At 33.4% G+C, this 23933-nt stretch overlaps 3 protein-coding genes across 4 annotated transcripts; 2 read left to right on the forward strand and 1 right to left on the reverse strand.

The window, feature by feature from the left end:
* Positions 1 to 634: 634 nt before the first annotated feature.
* On the reverse strand, positions 635 to 15822 carry LOC108545801 (uncharacterized). Its single transcript, XM_017897584.1, has 9 exons — positions 15684 to 15822; positions 12627 to 12910; positions 10352 to 10758; positions 9388 to 9465; positions 6534 to 9160; positions 6161 to 6461; positions 5350 to 5433; positions 2893 to 3840; positions 635 to 1348 (listed from the first exon to the last, which is right to left on the reverse strand). Exons 1-9 carry the CDS (start codon positions 15811 to 15813, stop codon positions 1138 to 1140), a joined length of 5070 nt encoding a protein of 1689 aa, XP_017753073.1. The 5' UTR covers positions 15814 to 15822; the 3' UTR covers positions 635 to 1137.
* A 2748-nt stretch (positions 15823 to 18570) lies between these two features.
* Positions 18571 to 20174, forward strand: LOC108545809 (enoyl-CoA hydratase domain-containing protein 3, mitochondrial). Its single transcript, XM_017897592.1, has 6 exons — positions 18571 to 18612; positions 18915 to 19001; positions 19149 to 19322; positions 19423 to 19610; positions 19702 to 19862; positions 19945 to 20174. The coding sequence occupies exons 1-6, from the start codon at positions 18571 to 18573 to the stop codon at positions 20172 to 20174; spliced, it is 882 nt and encodes a 293-aa protein (XP_017753081.1).
* Positions 20175 to 21373: 1199 nt separating this feature from the next.
* Positions 21374 to 23708, forward strand: LOC108545805 (uncharacterized). Of its 2 annotated transcripts, XM_017897590.1 has the most exons (4): positions 21374 to 21593; positions 21700 to 21888; positions 22056 to 22205; positions 23226 to 23708. In XM_017897590.1, exons 2-4 carry the CDS (start codon positions 21717 to 21719, stop codon positions 23435 to 23437), a joined length of 534 nt encoding a protein of 177 aa, XP_017753079.1. In that variant the 5' UTR covers positions 21374 to 21593; positions 21700 to 21716; the 3' UTR covers positions 23438 to 23708. The 2 variants fall into 2 exon arrangements, with proteins under 2 accessions (XP_017753079.1, XP_017753078.1); XM_017897589.1 differs by having other exon boundaries at positions 21374 to 21888.
* Positions 23709 to 23933: the final 225 nt, after the last annotated feature.

The raw sequence follows: 23933 nt of genomic DNA on the forward strand, positions 1-23933 counted from the left end.
CAGAAATTACTGTTAATTCCTATTACTACAAATTTTGATATGTCTTTGTTACATAGTGGAATTTATTCACAGTGTAACTTATTCCATTACCATTAATGTGGAATTTATTCATATGTACACAGTGGTACATATTGTTTCATGTTTAAAGTAACATTTGTGTAGAAATATTGCACTTGACATGTCACTAGTTTTGCTTGAAAAATACTTAAATTGGATTTGGCTATTATAGCTGAACCCCTTAATTTGAGAGATATTAGCTTTTGTTATCTTGTTGTCTGAAATATTATTGAGTGACTTTGTATAGAAAATGTTGTCTAATAATTGTCTAACAATTGTGTAATTTCCTAACTTATTTGGTTGTTTTAATACTCTTTTATATAAAATGTTGCACATGCAACACTGTGTCATCAGTAACTCATCAAAGAAAGCTACATTTTCATATATTTCTCACAAAGAAAGTATATAATCTTTGAGTCTAGAACATGCAAGATAATTCGAACAATTATGAACAATTTTTATTATACGCAACTTCCATTCCACGCTCTTATACGACTTTCGTACATACGTATATACATGTACGAATATTTTAAATACAACAAATTTGTCTCTGACTTGACATCGCAGGACGTCACGCCTAAGCCAACTGAACCTCTAACACTCTTTGACAGCTCTCGTGCTAACTACAGTAATAATGGAAACCCTCTACATTGCAACTCGACTCTATCCTCTGCAACTGACATGCAATTGCAATTAACATCTGTTCTCTCGCGTGTTCCCTAATACTGGACAATTTGACTCTACTTTCTGTCAATTTTACGACGACCAAAATACCAGTGACTAGAGTACATAGATATACAGCTTTAACTCTAAATTGCAAGAATAAAATCCTCTCTTTTAACGTTACACGAACATTTAAAATAACTCTTCAATTCCTTCGTGCCAATGCTGTATTTTCCAACACGTGCCTACCACGACTGTTTGCGTTCGAATCGTTTCTTCGATTGCGATATTAAGTAGACAGTGGTCTGTAATTCTGCCTCGTGTTTTCTAACTTCTCGTGTTCGGTCGTTGGAACAATCCGGGCGAAGTCGATTTATTGCGTTGTTGTCGTTCATGGCGGTCGAGCAGTGGGCAGTTTCAGAGCACGAGCCTCCTTATGCCGCATTCGCAACAGTACTTGGCAGTTTCCGGAAACTTGGAGCCGCACTCGTGACAAAATTTGGACATCTTGCACTTGGGCGTCGTTGTTACGCCATCGCCGTCGCGACGATTGCTCCTGGATTCCTCGTCGAAGCGTCCAGCCACGTCGTTGGTGCTGCGTCCATGGTGCGAATATTTGCGATTTAAACTAGGAGGAAGAAATTGAACGGGGCTTTAGGCATGCAGGACGAAACACGTGACAAAGTGAGTTTACCCTATAGCGATAAGCGCGGTTAGGTTAGGTATGATTCTAGATCGCGAATACTTCACGCTGGAGCCATCGATCTCATAGTCTTAAGTTTCCATTTGTAACCCTTTGTACGTTTTGGTTCTTTTATATGTATATTATTGTATCTAGTTTTTGGCGCATTAAACGTATGTTAAATTGGAAATGGACGTGACAAGGTGAGCTATGGGACAAGCATGGTTCGATACTCGAAGCTTTCAGTGTTTTAAGTTTCAGAAATTTCAACAAGCTGCAATTTTTAATTTTGGGATCCAAATAAAATTATGCAAAAATTTTCAAAGTATAGTGCTCGAGAAAAAAGAAAGGGAAAAGAATATATGTATATATTGAAACAGAGTGGTTTGATTAATAATGTATTTGAAACTTAAATTGAATATGAATGAAGAATGAACATTTAAATATTGAATATTTTTTTGGAAGAAAATTGTAAAGAGAGTTATGTGATATGAATTTAGATAAATCTGTAAAACTAATAGAATAGAGTTAAAATATGTAAGTAATTGTAATATAGACTAGACTATATTACAACTTTTTAGTTTTAAATCAATAAATTCATAATGGGAAATAAGAAATGAAAAATTAAATATTGAAAAAAAATATTGTTATATAACATGAATCTAAATAAATCTATAAAACTAACAGAATAGAGTTAAAGTATAATATGGAGTTATTATAATATAGTATAAACTATACTAATATTTCAATTTGAAACAAATAAATTGATAATAGGAAATGAGGAATGAAAAATTAAATATTGTTATATAACATGAATTTAGATAAATCTATAAAACTACTAGGATGAAGTTAAAGTATAATATAGAGTAATTATAATATAGACTAGACTATATTATACCATATACTTACATTCAATACTAAATAATTTAATTTAATTTAATTTAATTTAATATCGAATTTCTGTATCTCAAATGATATCTTCCTTTTTAAAATCACGATACCAACATTTCAATTTCAAATAAATATATTCCCTAAAACTAATCCGAAAAAAAAATAATCATCCTCATTCATATCTAAAAAAATGTAAAAAGGTCAAAAATTATTTTCAAAAGATAAATTAACAATTGATATACCCGACCACAATGAATACCACATATCACGTCATCACTTGGTCTACAATAAATCATCTCTAACCACGCTTAACCTTTTGCGCTCGACGATTTTTTGGCTAAACAAGGGTACGAGTTGACAAATTTTCTGCTTTGCTATAATCTGCTTTTCTATAAGGCTGATGATATTTTTTGAGCAGTAAATAAGAAATCATATAATCTAATATAATAATTAACACGCAGAATTATTTAATTTCGATACCTGCCACACTGTTACATTATCTTAAATTTGATATATCAATTAATATCGAGCTTCGAAATTTCACCAAATGGGGTGCCTCTCGAATGCAAAGGGTTAATCCTAAATGATCTCATATTAACCTGCTATAAGCAGAATCCCCGCTCATCTTATTGTGATCCTGCCTCTTGTAGCTCTCAGGCGAAGACAGTTCTTCATCGCTGATCTGGCCATTGCGCTGCCTGCCGTGGACGGGGCTAGACAAGGAATCGTTCTTGATGAAGGATTTCAAGGAAGGGAAGCTCCCGTTCTCATCCTCGAACGAGGTCATCAACTCGTCGAACACAGAGTTCGATCGTTTGATGTCCACATCCGAGGACATGATCGAGCTGAGGCTCAAATTACTGCTCGATAAATTCGTATAATTATTATTCCTACTGTTCAAACTGTTATTCGACGACCTCTGACCATCTATATTCTTATGCAACGATCTATGCTCGTGAGAGCTCGAATTATTTCGATCAGGCGTGACCTTGGGCGCGGAGGATGCACGGACCGAGATCGAACGATTGATCGTGGGTCTGATCACTTTTGGCGAGACCTTGTCGAGAATCTTGCGAGCCCTCTCAGAGCTGCCAACGAAGCTTCTGCTACCACGACTGGTCTCGTCTATCACGTCCCCTCCCAGTGCTTTCGACTTATCGATGATCACTCGTCTACCCAACTCTCTGACTGGTGATTTCTTGTCTAGGTCAGTCCTAGAGATAGACTCCTTGAATTCCTTGTTGTCTTTCAGATCTTTCAGGAAAACCTCGCGCGACAACGAGTTGGTCTCAGTGGAGTCGCTAGAGAAGTCTGACATGAGGTCGTCGAATTCCGAGGGAGGAGCTATCAAGGACGAGCGTTTTTCAGGGCTCGACAAGGTCGACGGGCAGGGGTATTTAATGAAAGCAGAGGAATGAGAGAGGGGAAAAGAGGAATTGCGGTTTTGCCCGGCCGGAGGACTGTCCGTCACGGATTGCTCGCTGGTGTCCGAGAGCAGGTCATTCATCTGCTGCTCTGCTAGCAAGAAAGGATCGTAATCCTTGCCGCTGAAAGCAGTATTAACAGTTCAATAGCGATCATGCTGTTGTACAAGACGTTTCTTTCGGCAATATTTTGTTCTTTCATTGGAAATAACTCTGTCCTTGATGTATCAATTATCAAAGATGGCCGATAGTTTTTGGAACTACTATGGGACATAAAATTGAAACGAACGAGATAATTACAAAGCTTATTATAGATTAGAAAAATGATTATAATTGAACAAATTAGAGTAATTAAACAGTTGTAATATTGGAGGATTAGATATTGTCATAATTTTAGTGGATGTAGTAATGGTGAAAAGATAATGTGGAATTGTATATTAAAAATAAAAATTTTCATAAATAATCAAAAAATCTGTAAAAAGCAATTTTTAAAGAGTTTAATTAAATAGAGCTCACTTCTCATGAAGATTGTTATTATAAATTAGAAAAATGATTATAACTGAACAAATTAGAGTAACTAAACAGTTGTAATATTGGAGGATTAGATATTGTCATAATTTTAGTGGATGTAGTAATGGTGAAGAGATAATGTGGAATTGTATATTAAAAATAAAAATTTTCATAAATAATTAAAAAAACTGTAAACAAACAATTTTCAATTAATTAGAGCTCAATTCTCATGAAGATTGTTATCTGAATCCAATTAAGGGATTTCTGGTGTCTAATTTCTATTAGGTGACTCAATTATAATTGATAAATAGTGTCAAATAAATCCTCATAGAAGGTAAACCTATCTATTAATTCTGTCATCATCAGTATTTATATTATAAAATATATATTATATATATTACCTTTTCAATAAAGTTAAATTCACGTATTTTATAATATATCTTGAAGAATTTTCTAGGACCACGTAGGAGAAAATCATTGCACAAAAGATCTCAAAAAGAAACGTCTTTTACATCAGGATACCAATGCAGTGCATAATGCAATATCTTATTTCGTTGAGACACCGTTCATGAAATAAATAAAAATAGCTGGTTCGAGTACAAAAGTGTCGTAGAACAAACGAAAATTCATCGGGACACCTGACCGATTTTCTCCATGCTTAATCTCGACTATATCGATCCCTCCAGGTCGATTGTTCTAAGAAGCAGTCAAAGAATGACAAGATCGATAATGCGCCTGTGAGAAGACAATGATATGTACACGAAACATCGGAGGGGCCTTTCAGCTTGGGGCAAACATGCAAAGCATGTTCTTTGACCAGTTTCCAAAGCAAACCTTTGCACGACGTGATGAGTAAACTCGTGTGGCGTTACACATGCGATGTAGGATACACCAAAGAACGTGCCAAGATTAAATTTGCGGTTCCAGTGGCCGATGATATCGTAATAAGGGTTAGCGCCAAACGGTCGTTCCGAGAAAAAAGGAAAAGGAGAAAATAAAGTGAGGTTTCCGTGGGTGGAATTTTAACAAAATCAGAAATCCGATGACAAAACAGGTTAGCTCGACGATATTGCAAAAGATAAGAAATCTGCCGTCACAATCGACCATCCACAAGGGACTTACGTTCTACCGCTAAGTACGAGATTAAAATCCGGTCTTCTGCGCACATAATTGCTCCATACCGGACGTAATGGCAGTTTTATATTCCTATAATATCATACTTGGATTAGGAATGCTAAATAAAGAGCTAGACGAATATTTTCGTCTTGCAATGATCAATGCAGAAATTGCTATTTTCATTTTGTGGACGATTATGTTACAAATGACAATATCTAAGGTAAATGTTCATAAATTATATCGTAACAAGTATAATGCATTCAGTATTTGAAAATTATTATCCAGATTAGAGGTTAGGAAATAGTCTGATTTTGGAATGCAATTAATCTCTATTTCTCATTTTATTACTGATTCAATTTATTTTTGTCCTTTTTAAATAATTATGTGCAAATATTAATTAATTAATTCCCATCATTTTATATTCCTTTTATCACCCTGTGAATTTTATCAATCAAATCTGCTTGAAATAATAATATCTAATAATATATAATAATAAAATCTGCTTATATTTTATAATAATAAAATAATTTACTAAGGCACTCTATATTATTATTGACTACTGAATGCATTTTTAAAATTCCAGTTACATTTTGTGACACACCACAAACACTGTAATCAAATAATTACAGCAGAAGTAAGAAAATTAACGTTAAACAATATCTCAAAATAATGCTAATAGGATAATGAGTGGAGCTTCTGTTAATCAATTAATGCTGAAGAATGAAACAAATCTACTCAACTCAAACTAAATAAATTAGTATCATAAAGATTCATTTTGTAAAAAGCTAATAATTATTCGTAATAGGCCAATTCCTACCTGTGGTTTATCAAGGAAGAGTTACTGGGGACAGGTGGAAGAATACAAACTTTCGGATTTCTCGTGAGAAACCTGCTCGCCCCCTGATACGGTGGATCTAGATTAATCAATCGATTCCTCGAGGCTTTAGACGCCTTCTCCCAATACGTTTGACTATTCATTCTCCCTTTCTCGCGATAGTCCTCCTTCGTCACCACAGTGGTGCCCTTGATCTTAGGCAACACTCTGAACCTGATGCTCCTGTTTCTAGTGCCAATCTCCTCGATTGTCTCTACTTCAACAGAGTCCACTTGTCTCGCATCTGTGAGATCCATCGCGTCGTTGGATGATGCTAGACTATCACTGCTCTCGTTCAAGAGACTCGTGCCCTCACGAATGCTATTTTCTAGCCCAAGCGTTTTCAATCGACGCGACTTCAAGGCTGTTGATCGACTCATGGACGAGTCCTGCAGGCGAATACGTTGACTCAGTTTAACGCAAGATTCTGACAGAACTATCGATCGCAAGCTTTGCAAGCTCTGCTTGACATTATGGTTCTTGCTGGAGGATTTGAAGTCGATAATTGTATCTTGATGATCGATGCTATTATCACTGTTGCAGTTGAAGTCTTCTGCTGAATAGATCTCTTGGACTTCGTTATTTGTGTCATCCTTTACTGTCAATTCTTCCAAAATTTTTGGTGTTTTATTTATCACCATATTGCCTTTGATGGCAGTAAACTTCTTCTTACAATTAGGAACTTCTTGATTTTGGTTAATCTGATTTATGGAAGATTCACTTGGTTTGGTATTAAAGTTAGCTTCATTGAAGTTTGGCTTTTGTCTTTCTGAAGATTCCTTTGCTGTTTCATCTCTTTGCATATTCTTATTACACGTTGTGCTACAAACCTGTGGTTCTGAATAAGAAGTGCTCTCAATGGTATGGATGCAAGCATCACCAACACCCCTTTCACATTGGAGACTTGGAAAGACTTCTACTGAACATTTACAGATATTTATTTGACTGGCAATTTCCTTTTTGTGTATTTTTGGAAATTTTATTTGCCCATCCTTTTGCATCATTGAAGAATTATTCCTTGGAGATCTGTCTTCCCTTTTATTTAGCATAGAGGATACAGGTCTTGAGTTTTTGTTCTCTTTCTGTACAACTGGAGAAGTAATCTCTGATGAATTTTTTAAATTTTTATTAAATTTGGCAGATCTTCTGTCAGGAGAAGTAACTTTGGATTTAATCTTTCCTAGTTTGTCAATTTTATCAGAGCTTGAATAATTCGAATCTCTGCTTTCAACTCGATATAACACCTCAGACCCTGTTCGAGTGTCTATTTCCTCTTTCCATTCGGAATTCATTGGTAATTGACACTGATCTTGCTTATAGTCTTCGCAATCCTCGAAGTTTGGTTTTGTACAATGTACGACATTAATGAACGGAGTGCTTGATCTAGTTGGTTGTAACATAACCTCCATGAAATATGGATCAGTTTCTATTTCATTCCAATTCGTTTCAGAGTTATAAAATTCCCTATCATCATTTATGTTCCCAATTTCTGTAAATTCATTTTGAAACGATCGAGCTGAATTCTGTGTATCAAAATCAAATTCATCATCGATTGTTTTAATATTTTTAATATATACTGACTGATTTGTTTCGCTGTTTGGTCGATCATTGTATAATGTCATTTGACTTACTTCATGATTTGCTTCTTGTATATCGTTAAAAATATTATTTCTTTCAGGTTCACTTATCTCACAGAAGTCATTAAGTTCATCGAGATTTGCAAATTGCTCGTAGGAAGTTACAGAATATAAATTTCCTTCGGGTAAACTTATCAGGGGTTCCTTCACATTTTCTTCTCTCACACTGGTATCTTCGTTTGTGTGTACAGTATATGTATTTTCGTAATTCAATGGGATTTTCTCTTTTATAATTGGTATAGTATTTAATGTATCGATAGACGTATTATTCTCGTGTAGGCTTTTCGGTGATTCCATCGTCTCAGAATTAGTATAATTTCGCACAGAAATATCAGCATAAGTTGTCGATTTTAATCCTTTTCTCTCTAAAATTCTACTCCTCGAGGATTTAAAGCTATCAAGAGGAGATTCCACGCGAAAGGTTTGAAAATATAAATCATTATCTTGACGTCCAGCCTCATTCGTCATACCTTCATCCTTCGTTGGACAGTACTTCGAATTTGCTGATTTAAAATTTTCTTCCTTCAAATTCTTGCGTGAATTTTTAGTGCCTTCTTTCCTGTTCATATCCCCAGAAAGAATGGGACTAATTGGAGGAACGTAAACCTGGTTTGTCTTATCCGGATCTCCTAAACAGAATTCTATACGAGGACTGTGCTTCACAGGTTTCCATTTCTTATTCTTTGTTATTTGCATATCATCAAGCTTATCACTCACCATTAGATCTCTGAGCGAATACGTTTGATTCAACATGGGCGTACTGGTCAACGAGTTTGTGCTTCCACTTCTGTAACTTAATTTCCTCCTACCTTCCATGAACACATCCTCGTTAAATATAAAATCATCCTCCAGTTGTTTCTCATTCAAACGTAGATCTTCGATACGTTTTCCCTTTTCATCCTTTACCTGATCTGCCTCCACGATCTGCTTCCACGTTGTTAGCTGATTTTCTTTGTATATGTTGCAAGGTTTCACAGTGATACCTACAATATCATTGTTAATAGAAACGTCGTTCACTTTAGGATGGCCCTGACTCCTTGCTGAGACGATATTCGCCTTCAGTGACCTAGCAGAATGCGATGCTTGCTTCTCATCTTGTTTAACTCTCTGGCTCGTGATATCGTCTGGTTTAAGCTTGGCCTGTGCTCTTCTTGGCTGTCTCTTGCACAATTTCGGTGAAGGAAGGCTGTTGCACTGGTCGAAACTTTCTCTCTTATATTTTAGGGGCGGAACAGGGAGATGGGAGATTCTTTTAACAGGGAGGACAGAACGGAAGGTAGTCGGTCCAGCCTCGTCTTCCAGTTGCCTGAGGATGAGGAAACAGGATCAAGGATGTGCGTCTGACATCAGGAGAAGGTCATCAGGCTTTTGCAAATATCTGATGCACGATGTCACTTAAATATTTGTAATTAGATACAACCTTGTCCCTTTTCCTTCTCCTCATGCACGTTGCTAACGTGTATCTAATCTAAGCTCCACTCACTATCCGGGGAACACATTGCTCGTGACTATAGGTACTTAGAGACTGCTTACCTGTTTATACGATCCATTAATCGCGACTTCATGGAAACACCGGGACTGGAGAACTCTTTTGTTTGAACAGGACGTTTGCTGGAAAAGAGATATTTTTAGTTCATTTTTGTGTTTTCAGAAGTTGTCACTAAATATAAAATAATATATAGATGAATAGTGAATTTTATCATTGGAGATAAAATTGAAATTTTAAATATAATTGATATATATATATATAATTTTAAATATTAAATATTAAATAATTGATATATGTATATAATTTTAAATATCAAATATTAAATAAATAATATATATAATTTTAAATATAATTACAGTTTTGAATATAGAAATAAAGAGATTAAAATATAACAATAACAAACTGATTCCATGTTTATGAAGCTGATTCAGCGTATAACGTTACATTCTCTGTAATCATTAATAAACTAATAAAACTGGAATCATAATACTAAAAAGTCGCATTGCTCAACAGGAAGATCCAGAAGGGAAGCTTTCCTGGCACAAGGCCAACAGACGCGAGACAGAGTTTAACACAAGGAAGCAATCGTTCCATAATTATTCCTCTAAATTTAAGCTACTTCACACTCCTTCTGGTACATGTAACATTAACCCTCTATGCTACTTAAAACTCTTATTCTTTAGATTCCCATTAAATCCTTTGCGTTGCATATTTCATACTTCTACAGTTTGTCATGTTAAATATCTCATATATATATATCATTAACTTTAACAATAATGGCAATAAACCATTCCAATTTTTCCACAACAATAAATTACAATCGCACTTATTAATAAAAGCAATAGTCAATTTGCTAATACATAATTTTAATTTGCTCTAAAAGCCTATATAATCAAAAAGTAAACAGGAATTTTACCAACATCAATCTCAACGTTCACACGATATTTTACAATTTGAATATACCAAAAGATATCTGCTGTCGCCTGAAAAAGCAGTCACGCAACTTACACGACAGTCGATTTCTGTTTAACAGGGCTGTCGTTGCTCTTATTGCAGCTCGGTGCCGATGCACTCTCTTTAGCTTTACTCGGGGCCAGCGTTGGCGATGTCTTGTTGCCGGAACTCAGGTTAATCGCTGAGCCAGGTGAGTACTTCTCGCGGGTCGCCTGTCGACGACTCTTCACCGCAGGAGCACGATACTTCATCCGAGCTTCCAGACGTTCCTTGGCGATGTTCGTCGCGGGACTGAGCGACACCCGCGTAATTCTTTCCTTGCACCAGGCTACGTGTCTGTCGTAAGCTTTAACGCCAAAATGCCGATTGCAGGTGGGACACATGCCCTGTTCGTTAGCACGCGTCGGCGCATTTGGAGTGATCGTTGTGCCGCCACATTGCTTCTGCATCGTGGAATCAACCTAAAAATACATTGCAAATTTATTACAATGTTCGTATATCGAACATATCGATAGATTTGGGTTATTTTTCCTAACTAATGTATCGATTTCACTCTTATCATAGGATACAAAAAGAGAACAGTATTCAATATACGAGGACAGTATTCTATAAACTAAGTTCAAATTGAATAAGTGGTAAATTTGATACAGAATTATTCTGCATGCAAAAATACATCGAAAATAAAGAAAAAATTTTTTTCGTTCGAAATCTCGTTTTCGAGAAAATGAAGTTTGAAATTAGAAATATTAACGCTCTGGCGGCAGCCATGTTGGAAGCGTTTGCAGAGGGCGCAGCTGAGTTCACGTACACCCCACGAATCTTCAAACACGATTATGTTAAAAACGAAGCTTCAAACGGAAAAATTTCATTCCTTTTTACCGATTTATTTTTAATTGTAAAATACATTTTCAGGCTCTGTATAAATTATACAAATTATATAAATTATATAGTAATAACTGCTTCGTTAAGCAGTTACGAAAGAGCTATAAAATTGAGTAAAACGTGTGAACTAAATTAGTTTAGTTCTCTAATTTTAAATTACATATTAACGTGTAATATGGATAAAGAAAAATTGATCAGCTGTGAACCAGTTAAAGTCTAAACAGAAAGACAGATATAAGCAGAATATAATTTTATAGGGCGTGTTGCAAAAACATTTAATCACACGCACGAATGCACTTGCATCATTCGCGATGCATCTGGGTTAATCTGCGCTCTACCTGCAATTCTCACCTCGCATTGCCTCTCTATTTACCCTTTCATTTGAATTCAGCTCTGCAATCTTGTATTTCCCAATTATCTCGTTTTCATAATATCTATTTATTTCCTTAACCCCGATCATATGTAATTACAGCTTTCAACATCCACATAATTAAGTTTGAATAATCGCTTCTTAAATGTCAAATTAATATTGAAAAAGCTTTTTCGATATTCGATCAATAATTCGAAGCCTTTTTTTCTAAAATTATTATTTCCAATTTAAAAATGAATGTTCATTTTTATTTGGGAAGTAAGTTTAGTGTCGAAGTCGTAATTCTAGTGTTATTTATATTCATTTTTAGAGCTGTTTACCCTGACGCCATTTTGTTGTTGGATACTAACCTTTCTAAAGGTATAACATTTATTTCAAAACGACGATAAGTTAATATCTGTATATAAAACTTCCTGTCAGTGCCATATTCTGGGTTCAAATAATCTAGATACAAAAGTTAGTTAACCTCAAATTTGAAGAAATCAAATAAATTGATTGAGTATTTCTAGGACAGAGACTCTCATAGTTTCTAAATCGTGAGGCCCAATTCAATTAAAGATATTACAACAATACCCCAATATTTTATTTAGTTTAACTTTTCTTTTCGTCATGCTAGGTAATAAATTTTCTAACAAAGATATAGGTTAAAATTAAAGAAGAAGCTTTTGGAAATATTTGAAAATTCGCAAAACATTTATGAAATGAAGCTTTATATGTAACACGTGCAAATAAGTATTGCACGAAGTATTACATATACTTATTTTCAATTGCAACGCTTTTGGTATTAGCTCACAGAGCCCTAGGGCTCCCTACAACTCCCTAGAGCTCTCTATAGCACAGTTTCAGGTCGAACACAAAAAGAAAGCAGAATGTAAATGGACATTAGTTACTGTTAAAAATGTGGAAAATTAGTATCACTATTATTAAACCATTTATTATACATTACCTATATTATATATATATATATAATATACAAAACATTATTATAAACATTCCAAACTATTTTTCTTACTAGGTCTCGAAACTCCACAGAAATCACTATATATAAAACTATACAGAAAGATTGAAAACACTTACGACTTCGTTACGAGCCGCGCGAATGGCCCGCAGAAAATCATCATGCGTCTCCTTCCAGGTAGACCTTGGCTTCGAAGAGGACCTGTCTTCCGGTGACCGTCGCTTCTTCTCCTGCCTGGGCAGAAACTCAGCCAGCTCGGTACCCTGGATCCTCTGCTTAGCCGAATCGAAGGGCTTCCTCTTCCTATTCGTCGATCGCTCGCAAATCTTAGAGTGCTTCTCCAGCGACTGCGGCATAAAGGTCCGTGCGCAAATCGCGCACGGCAGTAGGATGGGCGGCACATCTGTGTCCATTTATCAAGAATTAGTCCACTGCTGCGATCCTCCTGTTCGACAGGCACACGAGATGCGTCCGTATATGGAGCAGAATGAGTCAGAACGAAGATCGAAACGCGCTAGCCAACATCGGTGAACCGATATCAACGTGCCCTCAACCAGGGATTACTCTCATCTCTCTCTACCAACGAACCCATGATTTCTGACTCAAACCGCAATAAACGTCCGTCACTCGAACGTACACACGCTCGAACGCGTCGAGAGATTATTAATTTCAATCTGCAATCGTCAACTTGGAATAAAGCACCTCTGTACGAGCACACGAACTCATCTTGCGAGCTACCAAATTAAACCTAACCATGTCAAATCAACACGAGCGACACAGTATTACGGCTGACCATCTATCCAATGAGACGAGACAGAAAACAAAGCAAACAGCACGTGATCAAGCGCGAGGAGGACATGTCCAATGCACAGTTTTAGGTTAGCACCGCTTCGGAATTGAGGTTAGGTTCATGAAACTTGACCCTAGAGCCTACAATTCGAATTCATATCGTCCTATTCTGCCACTTGCTACTTGCAGGGTCGCGGGAGGATCAAAAAGGAAGCACGCAGGGATCAAATAACCGATGAAGCTGGTCGTTTGTTTGCAACGCGCGTGCGCGGATTGCGGCCACCTGCGCGGTTCTTCTGTTGAGCGACGTCCACAACAGAGGATGAGGAGGAGGTGGATGAGGACGAGGTATCGCCCCCGCAAGAACTACTCGCCCACGGACGAACAAGCTTCCATCTTTGGCGTAACGAGTTACCGTTCGAACATTATGTGTCTCTGGTGTTGTTGCGTCGCGGAGGAAAGCGTGTTGCTCCCGTGCCAGAGATTCCTTCCGTCCTCGCTTTTCCGAAGCTGCGTGTGACCACGTTAGCGCGCCTTCGCCAAGTGTCACCTTCACGCTCGGATTCGTAATCCTACCGACGCGTTATTTATCGCCGATTACCAACGACAGATGACTCTCCTCTCCTTATGAGGGCCCCTTTTATTTTCAATATGGCGCGGGACCGTGAGGGCGTGCGACGGGGACTTATGGATGAATTGTGACATGTAACGTATGTAGATCACTGCTTGCAAGTTTTGGAACCACGATTTCGATCGTGAAGAAGAAATTTAACGATTTAATTGCAGCTGATGTTAGTTACTAGGAACGCCAATTGGCGCACTGTGTAATCATGTGTAATTGCACTGTGCCGTGTAATGGTTAAAAGGACTTTGACTGTAAAAAACGTAAAAATGCTGTATTCTAGGAAGCTACGATAGCATTTAATTATTATGGCATTAAAACGAGTGGTTATGAGATAAACAGAATGTGATGGATTTCATGACTTGATTTACATAGGTTCTTTTTGGCAAAAATGTGTAAATGGATTGATATAATTTGTGATTCGAGTTTCATTGGTATATGTTCACAATTAATTCACAATTTTTGTGAGTTGGTGGGGATTAGGCTAGTGACCCTGAAAATAACAAATGAGTTGAGAAGAATAACTGCGTATTTTATATTTCTTCACCTTATATATAAACTGAAATTTGTTTTATCGATGAATTTAATATATCATTTCTATCACGATGAATATTTATTTTCTATATATTTATTATTCGATATATGTATCGACATAATATTTATAAAAGTAAATTGAAATTTTAAACCGTGTTTCAGTATTTATAGAGACAAATTGTCACACAAATAAACAATTTTATACCATTAATTAAATGGCTGTGTCATCATCGATACATCTGACAAAGTAGACTCCCACGTGTTTCACTTTGAGTTCTCATACTATATTAGGGCACTCATTTCCTACATAACATTTTTTTAAAAATTGATAACTTTGATTAATCTATGACTACTTAATTAATAGTTTCCAATTTTTAATGCTATTAAAAATGGTATTTACTGTATCTATTTTTATTAATGACCAGAAAAGATAATTTAAAAAAATTTTTAAATGCGAAATAAGTTTTCTCTTCGTCCAAGCTATTAGTATCTTTTAATTACTGCTAAATTATGGAGAAAGTGAACCATAAATTTAGTAATAACGTAATTTGTTGTAAAAAGTAAATCGACTGGTAAACCATAAAATAAAAAATCACAAGGTCAGAGATCTTTTTTATTACTAGCCTTTTATTACCGACGAGATTTAATGAATTCCGCGGTATTTATAACACCGTCTCTAGGTGCATTGAATAATCGATTGCAATGTAAACAAGAGACAAGGATAACTGTGAATCGCGGAAGAAGCAAAGAAATTACATAAACAAGGAAAAGATTTCTACATTAACACTGATATTTTTAATTCCCAAAGAAGAAAAATCGAAACATCTATATTTTACTGAAGTGTAAAAATTAAATGCTAATATTACCACCTTTCAAACAAATTGATTTCAACGTTTCAAGAAATTTAATCAGTCTAACGAATCGTTCATTGTCAATGCCACACTACAATAACGAACCATAACCTTTCATGGAATCACGTAACACGATTCTAAACAAGTCCACTCAAAACCAAAAGTTTCAATAGCGATCTTAAGTCTTTCTAAGAAACCTCTACAACTTCATAAGTCATAGGAAATGCTGAAGAAGGAAATATTAAATACACTTAGTTGGAGATAATCGAGCGTGGTTGTTAATTAAACACACGATCAACAAACTAGGTTATGTGAAAGATGAAAGAAAACCAGTCAGGAAAAATTGGAAAAGTCTTCAGCTTCTGAACACGAAGCCTCACCTGGTTCACTGGATTGTTCGAGTTGTACCACTTTTTCCAAGTTGACAGGTTGCTCTTTAGAGGAATGATGATCGTAGGGGGGCCCTTGGTCCGCCCCTGCGACAGCTCTTCTCGAAACGCAGCACAACATCGAAGAGCATGGAAACGCATCGACTGAGTCTCTCCATCGGCACGAGGTTGTTCTTGTATGCAACGTGTATACTATACGCGATCTCGTTCTCTTCTCTTGTTAAATGGGGTTTATTTTAGGTGTCACCACGAGAGCATCAGAAGCGCTCTTTCCTTTTAATAGCGATGGGATTGTGACTCTCTCGTGGTGATAAGACCTACACGAAGTTAACCTCTAGACAATTCTTCATTTGGAATTTCTTAACCTTTTGAGAAATACTGACACGTCCAATATCGTTTATCGTTTCAAATGATACAGCTCGTATACTGTACCTCATTTTTATTAAGGAGGTTAAGGGTGCATCACTATTGTTAGCACACGCTATCCTGTGTTGGAACAATGAAAAGTGTTTTATTGTGTTATTACTGGCGTTATATTTGAATTAAATTTATATAACAATTTTCTTAAATGACTTACATTTATTGATACACTATGAAATTTATGCTTTCCATACTCAAAGTATCTTTTGGATTGTGCTAGAAAACTATAAAAATAAATGATAAATAAAATGGTAATAATATTGATCATAATGCGAATAATTTATATAATTTTCAATATTTTTAACAAGTAACTAATTTCTTATTTTAATTTCGATCGATCAGTAATAAACCCTAATTGCAAAACCTGAGAAGTATTAAAACTAGTAATTAAGAAGTATTATAGAAGGAGAATTATGTGATTTTTTCGTGACTTAAGAAGTTTCGAATAACGTCGATTTAACCTGTCGATAAAGGTTCAACAACTCGGGAAATTGCTGCCTAGACTTTACTTGCAAAGAAGTATCGATTCGACTTAAGCTCATGTTCTTAATTCATTTTACGAGTTCCGCTTCCGTAGACATATACTGCAGTCACCCGTTAGCCACGCAACGTAGATCACTATTAAATATAATGATTTAATGTCCTTATGGCACATATACATTTGATGGATTTGATCAATACCATAGAGAATGCATAAGCGATAGAAAAATTCGCTGAAACGAAAATCGATGTCATAAACGATTTAAGAATCAAATAATAATAATAATAATAATTACTTACTTATGTAACAAGCTAAATAATTTTTTCGGTAATAAAAATAAATATTGACAAAATATTTTTACTGCCATCTAGTGAGCATCTAGATGGCGGAAAAATTAATTTTCAATAATTATCGAATAATGCTCAAACGATTAAATAATTTTCTATAATTTGAATTAAAGTAAACGGTGCATGATATGGGTAACAAACATTATAAAGATGTCCATGTTTATCACACATCACGTAAATACTACCTACATTACATTCGATCGTATTCGAGATCACATGTCGACTATCGATTCACCAGGCGTCGATTCGATTTTACGCACAATTAAAAATATGACCTTACCTTTTGTCACTTATTCAATTTTTCATTCGAAAGATACCGATCTATTCGATCGGAGATCGGAGATATTAACTCGGACCCATCGCTAACGCCTCTCTTTTCCGTTTATACGTCTGAACACCTTCGCGTCCGCGTGGTTCTCTCGTATATATTATTAGAAAACGTTCCCGGCCGCGAAACTGGAACCGGACGGAAGCACAACACAAGAAAAACTCACGTGGCAATCGCTAAGATCTCTCGACGCGTTATTTGTGTCAGACAAACCACCGTGGTTTCGTAAATACTAACAGAGACCGTTTGACATATGCAAACTTACCCTCAACCTTCGCCATGTTAGTTGTTAAGGGAAACAATGATCACCATGGTAACCGATGACAGATTCTCCGACTGTTGGAGAGCTCGGAGGATTGATCAAATGAAAAGATCGGATTGTCTAGTACTTGATATTATCCTTGCCTTACGATCATTGATTTAATTATTACATAAATTATACCTACAACTTGCAAGTTATATATACTTATATAAATATCTACATTGTATATAAATATGGAATTATGTATATAATTATATCCGTTCTTTTATTGAATTAATTTAAAATATTCAATACCGATCTTTTAGTTTTCAAAATATATTCAAAAAGTGACGATATTTTTTAACCTTTAGATTGCTAAAAATCCTACTTTACAATGGTAATTTATGGTTATATTTAATATCCACTCAACTTCTAATTCACATTAATTATTCATTAAAGAAAAAAATATTTAATTCAAGTAAGATCATTTTGGATTAAGTAAAACAATACGTTTTAATTATTAATTAATATAAATGTCCTCAACTTTGAATATTTTTTGTAACAGTAATTAATATATTAGTGATAATAAAACAATTATTATTCGACGACTAATTCAATGAAGACTTATTAATTAATTTCTCTTCTACTAGGGAACAAATTTTAACTTAATTTCATTTTTCGTTAATTTTTATTACACTTTGCTACTATTATATAAATATAAATATGTATATACATATGTATGTGTGTGCATTATATCACTATTTAATATTAATTAAACAAAATGTTTTTATTAATCGAAGAAAACTTCAGAATGATAATATTTCAATAATGTAAATGTAAAATTATAATGCAAAAATATTCAATATGCAAATATATGTTAATACCAAAAATTCGAAAGGATTGATGATTATCATTATTATAATTTTACATGATACATATTTTAAATCATTATTATCGACAACCAGTATACATTGGAATTGTTTAGAGAAAGGTTTAAGAGTAACGTCAAATTAATACTATTATTTCACAAAATAAATTAAGATTGAAAAAATCGACACAAAATGTTAAGGTTGATGAAGAAAAATATATTTATTTACTCTCAGGTATGTTATTTTCAAAATATATTACATGTATAAATACCACATGCAATGGAGGTTATATAACCTATAACTGTAACAAACAATGTTACACATACTGTTGTATTAATATAAAAATTTTAGTTTGTAAATATTTTAATATATACATAACCATATAAAACAGTTAAGACTATCACTAAAAATTTGAGTTCCAAATAAATACAGAAATATTAATAGTTATAAAAATTTACAAGATTATACGATTAAAATCTGGCGGGAATTATGAAATCAATTTGAGCTACTTTTTGTATTATATATGAATGTTACAGGTGAAAACATATATTACAAGGGCAGTTTCTACAAATAAAGTGTTTCCTCCAGGAGAAAAATACCTAGAGGTCAAGGAACATAATGGAGTAAGAAGATATATTAAATATACAAAGCTAGTACCAACAAATTTCCTACCAACATTGAATTTAAATTTCAAATATAATATATTTTTTCTGCTACATTTTTTATGTAATTATATAGATATTTTATTAAATTATTTTTTTTGTAATTAGGTAAGGACATTGATATTAAATCATCCTGCTTCTCGTAATTCCTTATCATTGAAAATGATGAAATCTCTGTTAATGAACATTAAGAAGGATGAAGAGAACAAAAATCTTCGATCCATAGTTCTTAAATCTGGTTTGGAACAAGTATTTTCTGCTGGACATAACTTAAAAGAACTGGTTTGTAGATAGACCACGGAATAAAAGTAATGGGGTCTTTTAAAAATTTATATAAGAATTTACATTTACCACAGAGAAATGATTGGCTTGCGTCATTTAGACTGTTAATGATGAGAAACATCACAAGGAAGTCTTTGAAACATGCTCAGAATTGATGCGAGTAATTAATCAAAGTCCTGTTCCTGTAATTGCTGCTGTAGATGGAATAGCAACTGCAGCTGGCTGTCAATTGGTTACAGCATGTGATATTGCTATTTGCACTGAAAAAAGTTCATTTGCTACACCAGGGTATGTATATTTTGCATATTTGATATGAATGTTTATATATTTAATCTTTTTAATGCCCTTCAAATAATGCTCATCTACTATTACTTTTTAGAGCCAATGTTGGGATATTTTGTTCTACACCAGGTATTCCCTTAGTTCGAAATGTTCCCAGAAAAACAGCAATGTACATGCTGTTCACAGGTTTCAGCATTAATAGTAAAGAAGCTTATGAAGCAGGTCTTGTGAGTAAAGTTGTGCCAAATGATAAACTTGGTAAGTTGCTAATTAATTATGATTACCTAATTAAAATACTAAAATACTAAATTTACAAATTTTTATTTTGTTTCATATTTAGAAGAAGAGATTGATAAAATCACTGCAGCTATAAATATGAAAAGTCGTTCGATTGTACATATTGGAAAAACGTTTTTGTATGAGCAAATTGATCTTGATATTTCAACTGCATATTTTTTAGGCACTGAAAAAATGATTAATAATTTAAAAATGAAAGATGCTCAAGAAGGAATGAGAAGCTTTATTGAGAAAAGAAAACCTATTTGGAGTCATAATTACGAAAAAAATTAATACGTTGATGTGAAAGATTTAATATAAGTTAATAATAAAAGAAATTTTATTATTTTTATATATATTATTCTATAATGTTATACTTGTTATGCTTTTTTATTATACCATTACAATTCACTCATGATTAATAAAGTTATTATTTTTGTCACTTCTTTCTCATTTAATTAAATACAATCAGGCTAATATAATCAGATTAAAAAGTAAAGTTTCATATGAAAATATTTTTTTATAATTTTGTTAATTAAGTCGAGGTTTGAATATAATTTCCTGAAATAAAAATATATGGACAACATTTATATACGGTATAAAATATTTTAAAAGTTTTGTTATCAACGGAATTTTATATTAAATAAGGTGAAATGTTTATATTAAACATGTATAACATAAAGCTATTTTTATAAATTCTATATCAAAAACTTTGCTTTCTTTCAATAGAGAAAGATAACGATTATGAGTTCACGAAGTTGAATAAAGTGTTTAGATTTGTATTAATAACTATTATCGTTTACGATAAGCATATACTTATACTCCATTTTTTGAAATTTCTTTTTCTTCTTCTTTCCTAGAATTCATAATATATTTTTTCGCTTTACGCGGTAAGCACTTATGATGAATTTTAGGCGCCTTTTATTTATTTAGTTAAATACGTTTTATTTAAATATCATAATAGTGCAACGAGTATTCTTATATATAAATTTTACCGAAAGTTTAAAACTACAATTTGTTACGTACAAAAGTTCATATCAATATTGATTACGTTTTAAAATATTACGATATGACGTAAATATAATTAACTTTTTGCTCTCAAATCAAAAAGCACAATTTAATGTGCCATGCATAACGCACTTTTATCAATGTGAGCTAAAGATAAGGATAAAAGGAAGTTCAATTAGCTTATTACGTAATTATTACTGTTTAGAAACGAATTGATTTCATCGAACGAGTCACATAGAATATAGAATATTCACATAGAATATATTTTAAAAAATGTTGTGAACTCAGAAATATTAAACGTTATCAAATTTTATTTTTTTCCTGTTATTAATTTTATAAATCTTACATACCTTTCTTCTTTTAACTTATATTTTTTAAGATTTTGTAATAATGTTTCGTAAACATTACGAAATACAAGAGAAATATACGAATTGCATAGGACAGTGATTCCTTTATTCAGTACTAGACATGTAGGTCATATGAAATCATACAGAAGGCGCGGTGCGTATTTTAAATCTAAGAGGTCTTCGTAGAGATAAGAAAGTCGTGGTGGTCGTCAGCGTCAGTAATCAAAGGACGCTGATATCTCGGCTACTTATTACAAAGTACATTCTTTTGCTCTTCTTTTCCCATTTTGTCTCCCGTCGAATCTGTCTCTCCCCACTTGTTCACGAGGCAAGTTCATAACCGACATTATTACATGAAGTTAGTACGACGTTAGTTCCTAATAAAGTCACAGCATCAAGCGTTTTATTTTCGATAAGATAAATAATAAGTGTTTTCGTTTTCACGAAATACCATATTTTTCGAGCACTTTGTGATCGGTCGATGATTGTTTTGAGAAATTTTCATCACGACTATATGAGGCTTGGAGCATTGAAACAAGGTCGAAAGACGTGGTGGATCGAAGAAGCTCAACCTAAAATCAAAATCTGCAACGAGGAAGTTTCGATAAGCGTAAAAAGGAAACTGGCAGAATTACTCTTCGACAGTTGTAAAGGTTTGTTTTATCCTTCAATCTGTAGATGTCGCGATCATGATACTTTGAAGTGATTTACGGTATTATTTTGATGGCGATCGATATCGTTGTTCTGTAATATCGACTTAACGCGAACTACACGGTTGAATATAATAAATGATTTGCTATCTGTGTATTTTCTGTTTTAGATTGTAAAAGAATGGCAGCTATTCCGCAGGGTGCATTTGCTGCGTGCAAAGTCCGCAATAATCTTGAACGCAATGCTTTGATAACATCGATGGAGGAGAAAGAAAAAGGGGGTAAAGAAAATACATTCAACATGCGACCCCCATTGGAAGGTACTTATCAAATGCTGAACTATCATTTACGCATTCTGTTTTTAGGACGCTACGTTTAAACCTCTGGAATGTTGTTTAGCAAGAAAAAGTACTTTTAGGTCATTTCATAGAATGATGTTAATATACAATGGGTATAAAGAGCATCTATGTACCACGGTATTTATTCTTGTATTCATATTGGTTAATCAGACATGTATAGAATATGTTACAAAAATGAAGTCTCTAATTGAGAAACGTGATATATGCAAGTACTTTTTGAACCCATTGATAGTAATATGATTCAATTGAATATTAGTTATTAAAAAATTAACAATTTACTTACTTTAGATTTTTAAAGAATTTTTTGCTAATTATGTAAGTAGTGAAAATAATTAAAATATAATAATAATAATAGTATTATTGTGCAATTACAAATTGTTTTATTTAAAGAACAGAATACTTTAAATTTAAATTTTGTATGACATTAATATTTGTAAAGTATTACTAATGACTTCAGTCTTTTAGATAAAACCACATATTTTTGGTTTATTCAATTTATTGTGTACTACAAGATACATTTATCGAGGTAAATAAAGCAACTTTAATTAGCTGTTTACCACAAATTTTCATGAATCACGGTAGTAGATATATAGTTTAATCATTGTCTTCAACAAGTGATAAAAATAATTAAATTAATGTATGCAGTTACGTGTCTAAATTAATTAATATTTATTTACCTCATTAAATGTTTTTTTGGAATATATGGTAAAATGAATATAATAAAAATATATATTCTCTTTAAAAAATCGATATGAACATTAAAATCGTTGTGAACGATATTGTTATACAGAAATACAAATTTAGTATTATTAATTAATTCTTTAAATCAAATAACATTTATCTAATTAACCTCGTTTTTAAATTTACATTTTTAATAATTGAATGCAAATACAATATTAATTATGGGTACAGATCGATTGAAAATATGTAATTTAATGTAATGTGAATTGGACAAAAATTGAATTTGTTTTTAATTTATAGGTTGGGAACTTACTCCACTAAAGTACAACAGTAAACTAATGAATAGCATCTGGGGACTTTACAACCGTTATTCGGTGCACAATTTCAAGAAAAACAACTCTAATGAAGGGGTGTTTGCAGCGTTCGTGGCGGTTTGGGAGGCTGTTACTCACAGCCATACACCCGCCGTGAACTCGGTGACTGCAACCGCAGTCGCCAAAAATAATTCATAAATTAGATAAAAGAGGGGAACACAATGATATAATCTCGTTTTTATTGTAACAAAAACGTTTGTATGCGTAATGAATTAGCCGTTGGTGAATTATTGCAATAGTATTACACATTTTTTTTTTATTATATTTTTTACTGTATGCAGATGTATGGGATTTTGGCAAGAATTGGTCAAATTTTAATTCGATGCAATGGCAAAGAAAGCAAAGTAGACATATCTGTATTCTGTGTTCTATACGTAATTTAAAACAAATTGTTGTGATATTCATTAACTCAAGGGACTGTTAAAATATAGCTTTATATAAAAATATATAAAGTAATAATATATAGAATTTTACAAAGATAAAAATATATCTATATAAACTTTGTACACTATTATTTAAATATTAAATTTTTTGTACTGTTATTAAATAAATTGCAATAAATCTACATGAAATGTTATTTCACGTATGATCATATGTAATTAAGATTTACATACAATGCTATTTATATTTTTTA

The sequence above is a fragment of the Eufriesea mexicana genome, unplaced genomic scaffold (assembly GCF_001483705.2).
Source record: "Eufriesea mexicana isolate 0111107269 unplaced genomic scaffold, ASM148370v2 scaffold577, whole genome shotgun sequence".
Taxonomy (NCBI): Eukaryota; Metazoa; Arthropoda; class Insecta; order Hymenoptera; family Apidae; genus Eufriesea; species Eufriesea mexicana.

What these genes read in the sequence shown, in the direction of transcription:
- LOC108545801 (XM_017897584.1), bottom strand. Translation starts at nt 15,813, where the DNA reads ATGTTGTGCTGCGTTTCGAGAAGAGCTGTCGCAGGGGCGGACCAAGGG. An exon ending in GCGCGGCTCGTAACGAAGTC is followed by an intron (nt 10,759 to 12,626) that starts GTAAGTGTTTTC and finishes ATGTATTTTTAG; the next exon opens with GTTGATTCCACGATGCAGAA. An exon ending in AAACAGAAATCGACTGTCGT is followed by an intron (nt 9,466 to 10,351) that starts GTAAGTTGCGTG and finishes TCTCTTTTCCAG; the next exon opens with CAAACGTCCTGTTCAAACAA.
- LOC108545809 (XM_017897592.1), top strand. Translation starts at nt 18,571, where the DNA reads ATGTTAAGGTTGATGAAGAAAAATATATTTATTTACTCTCAG. An exon ending in AGTTCATTTGCTACACCAGG is followed by an intron (nt 19,611 to 19,701) that starts GTATGTATATTT and finishes ATTACTTTTTAG; the next exon opens with AGCCAATGTTGGGATATTTT. An exon ending in TGTGCCAAATGATAAACTTG is followed by an intron (nt 19,863 to 19,944) that starts GTAAGTTGCTAA and finishes TTTCATATTTAG; the next exon opens with AAGAAGAGATTGATAAAATC.
- LOC108545805 (XM_017897589.1), top strand. Translation starts at nt 21,717, where the DNA reads ATGATTGTTTTGAGAAATTTTCATCACGACTATATGAGGCTTGGAGCA. An exon ending in ACTCTTCGACAGTTGTAAAG is followed by an intron (nt 21,889 to 22,055) that starts GTTTGTTTTATC and finishes TTTCTGTTTTAG; the next exon opens with ATTGTAAAAGAATGGCAGCT. An exon ending in CATGCGACCCCCATTGGAAG is followed by an intron (nt 22,206 to 23,225) that starts GTACTTATCAAA and finishes TTTAATTTATAG; the next exon opens with GTTGGGAACTTACTCCACTA.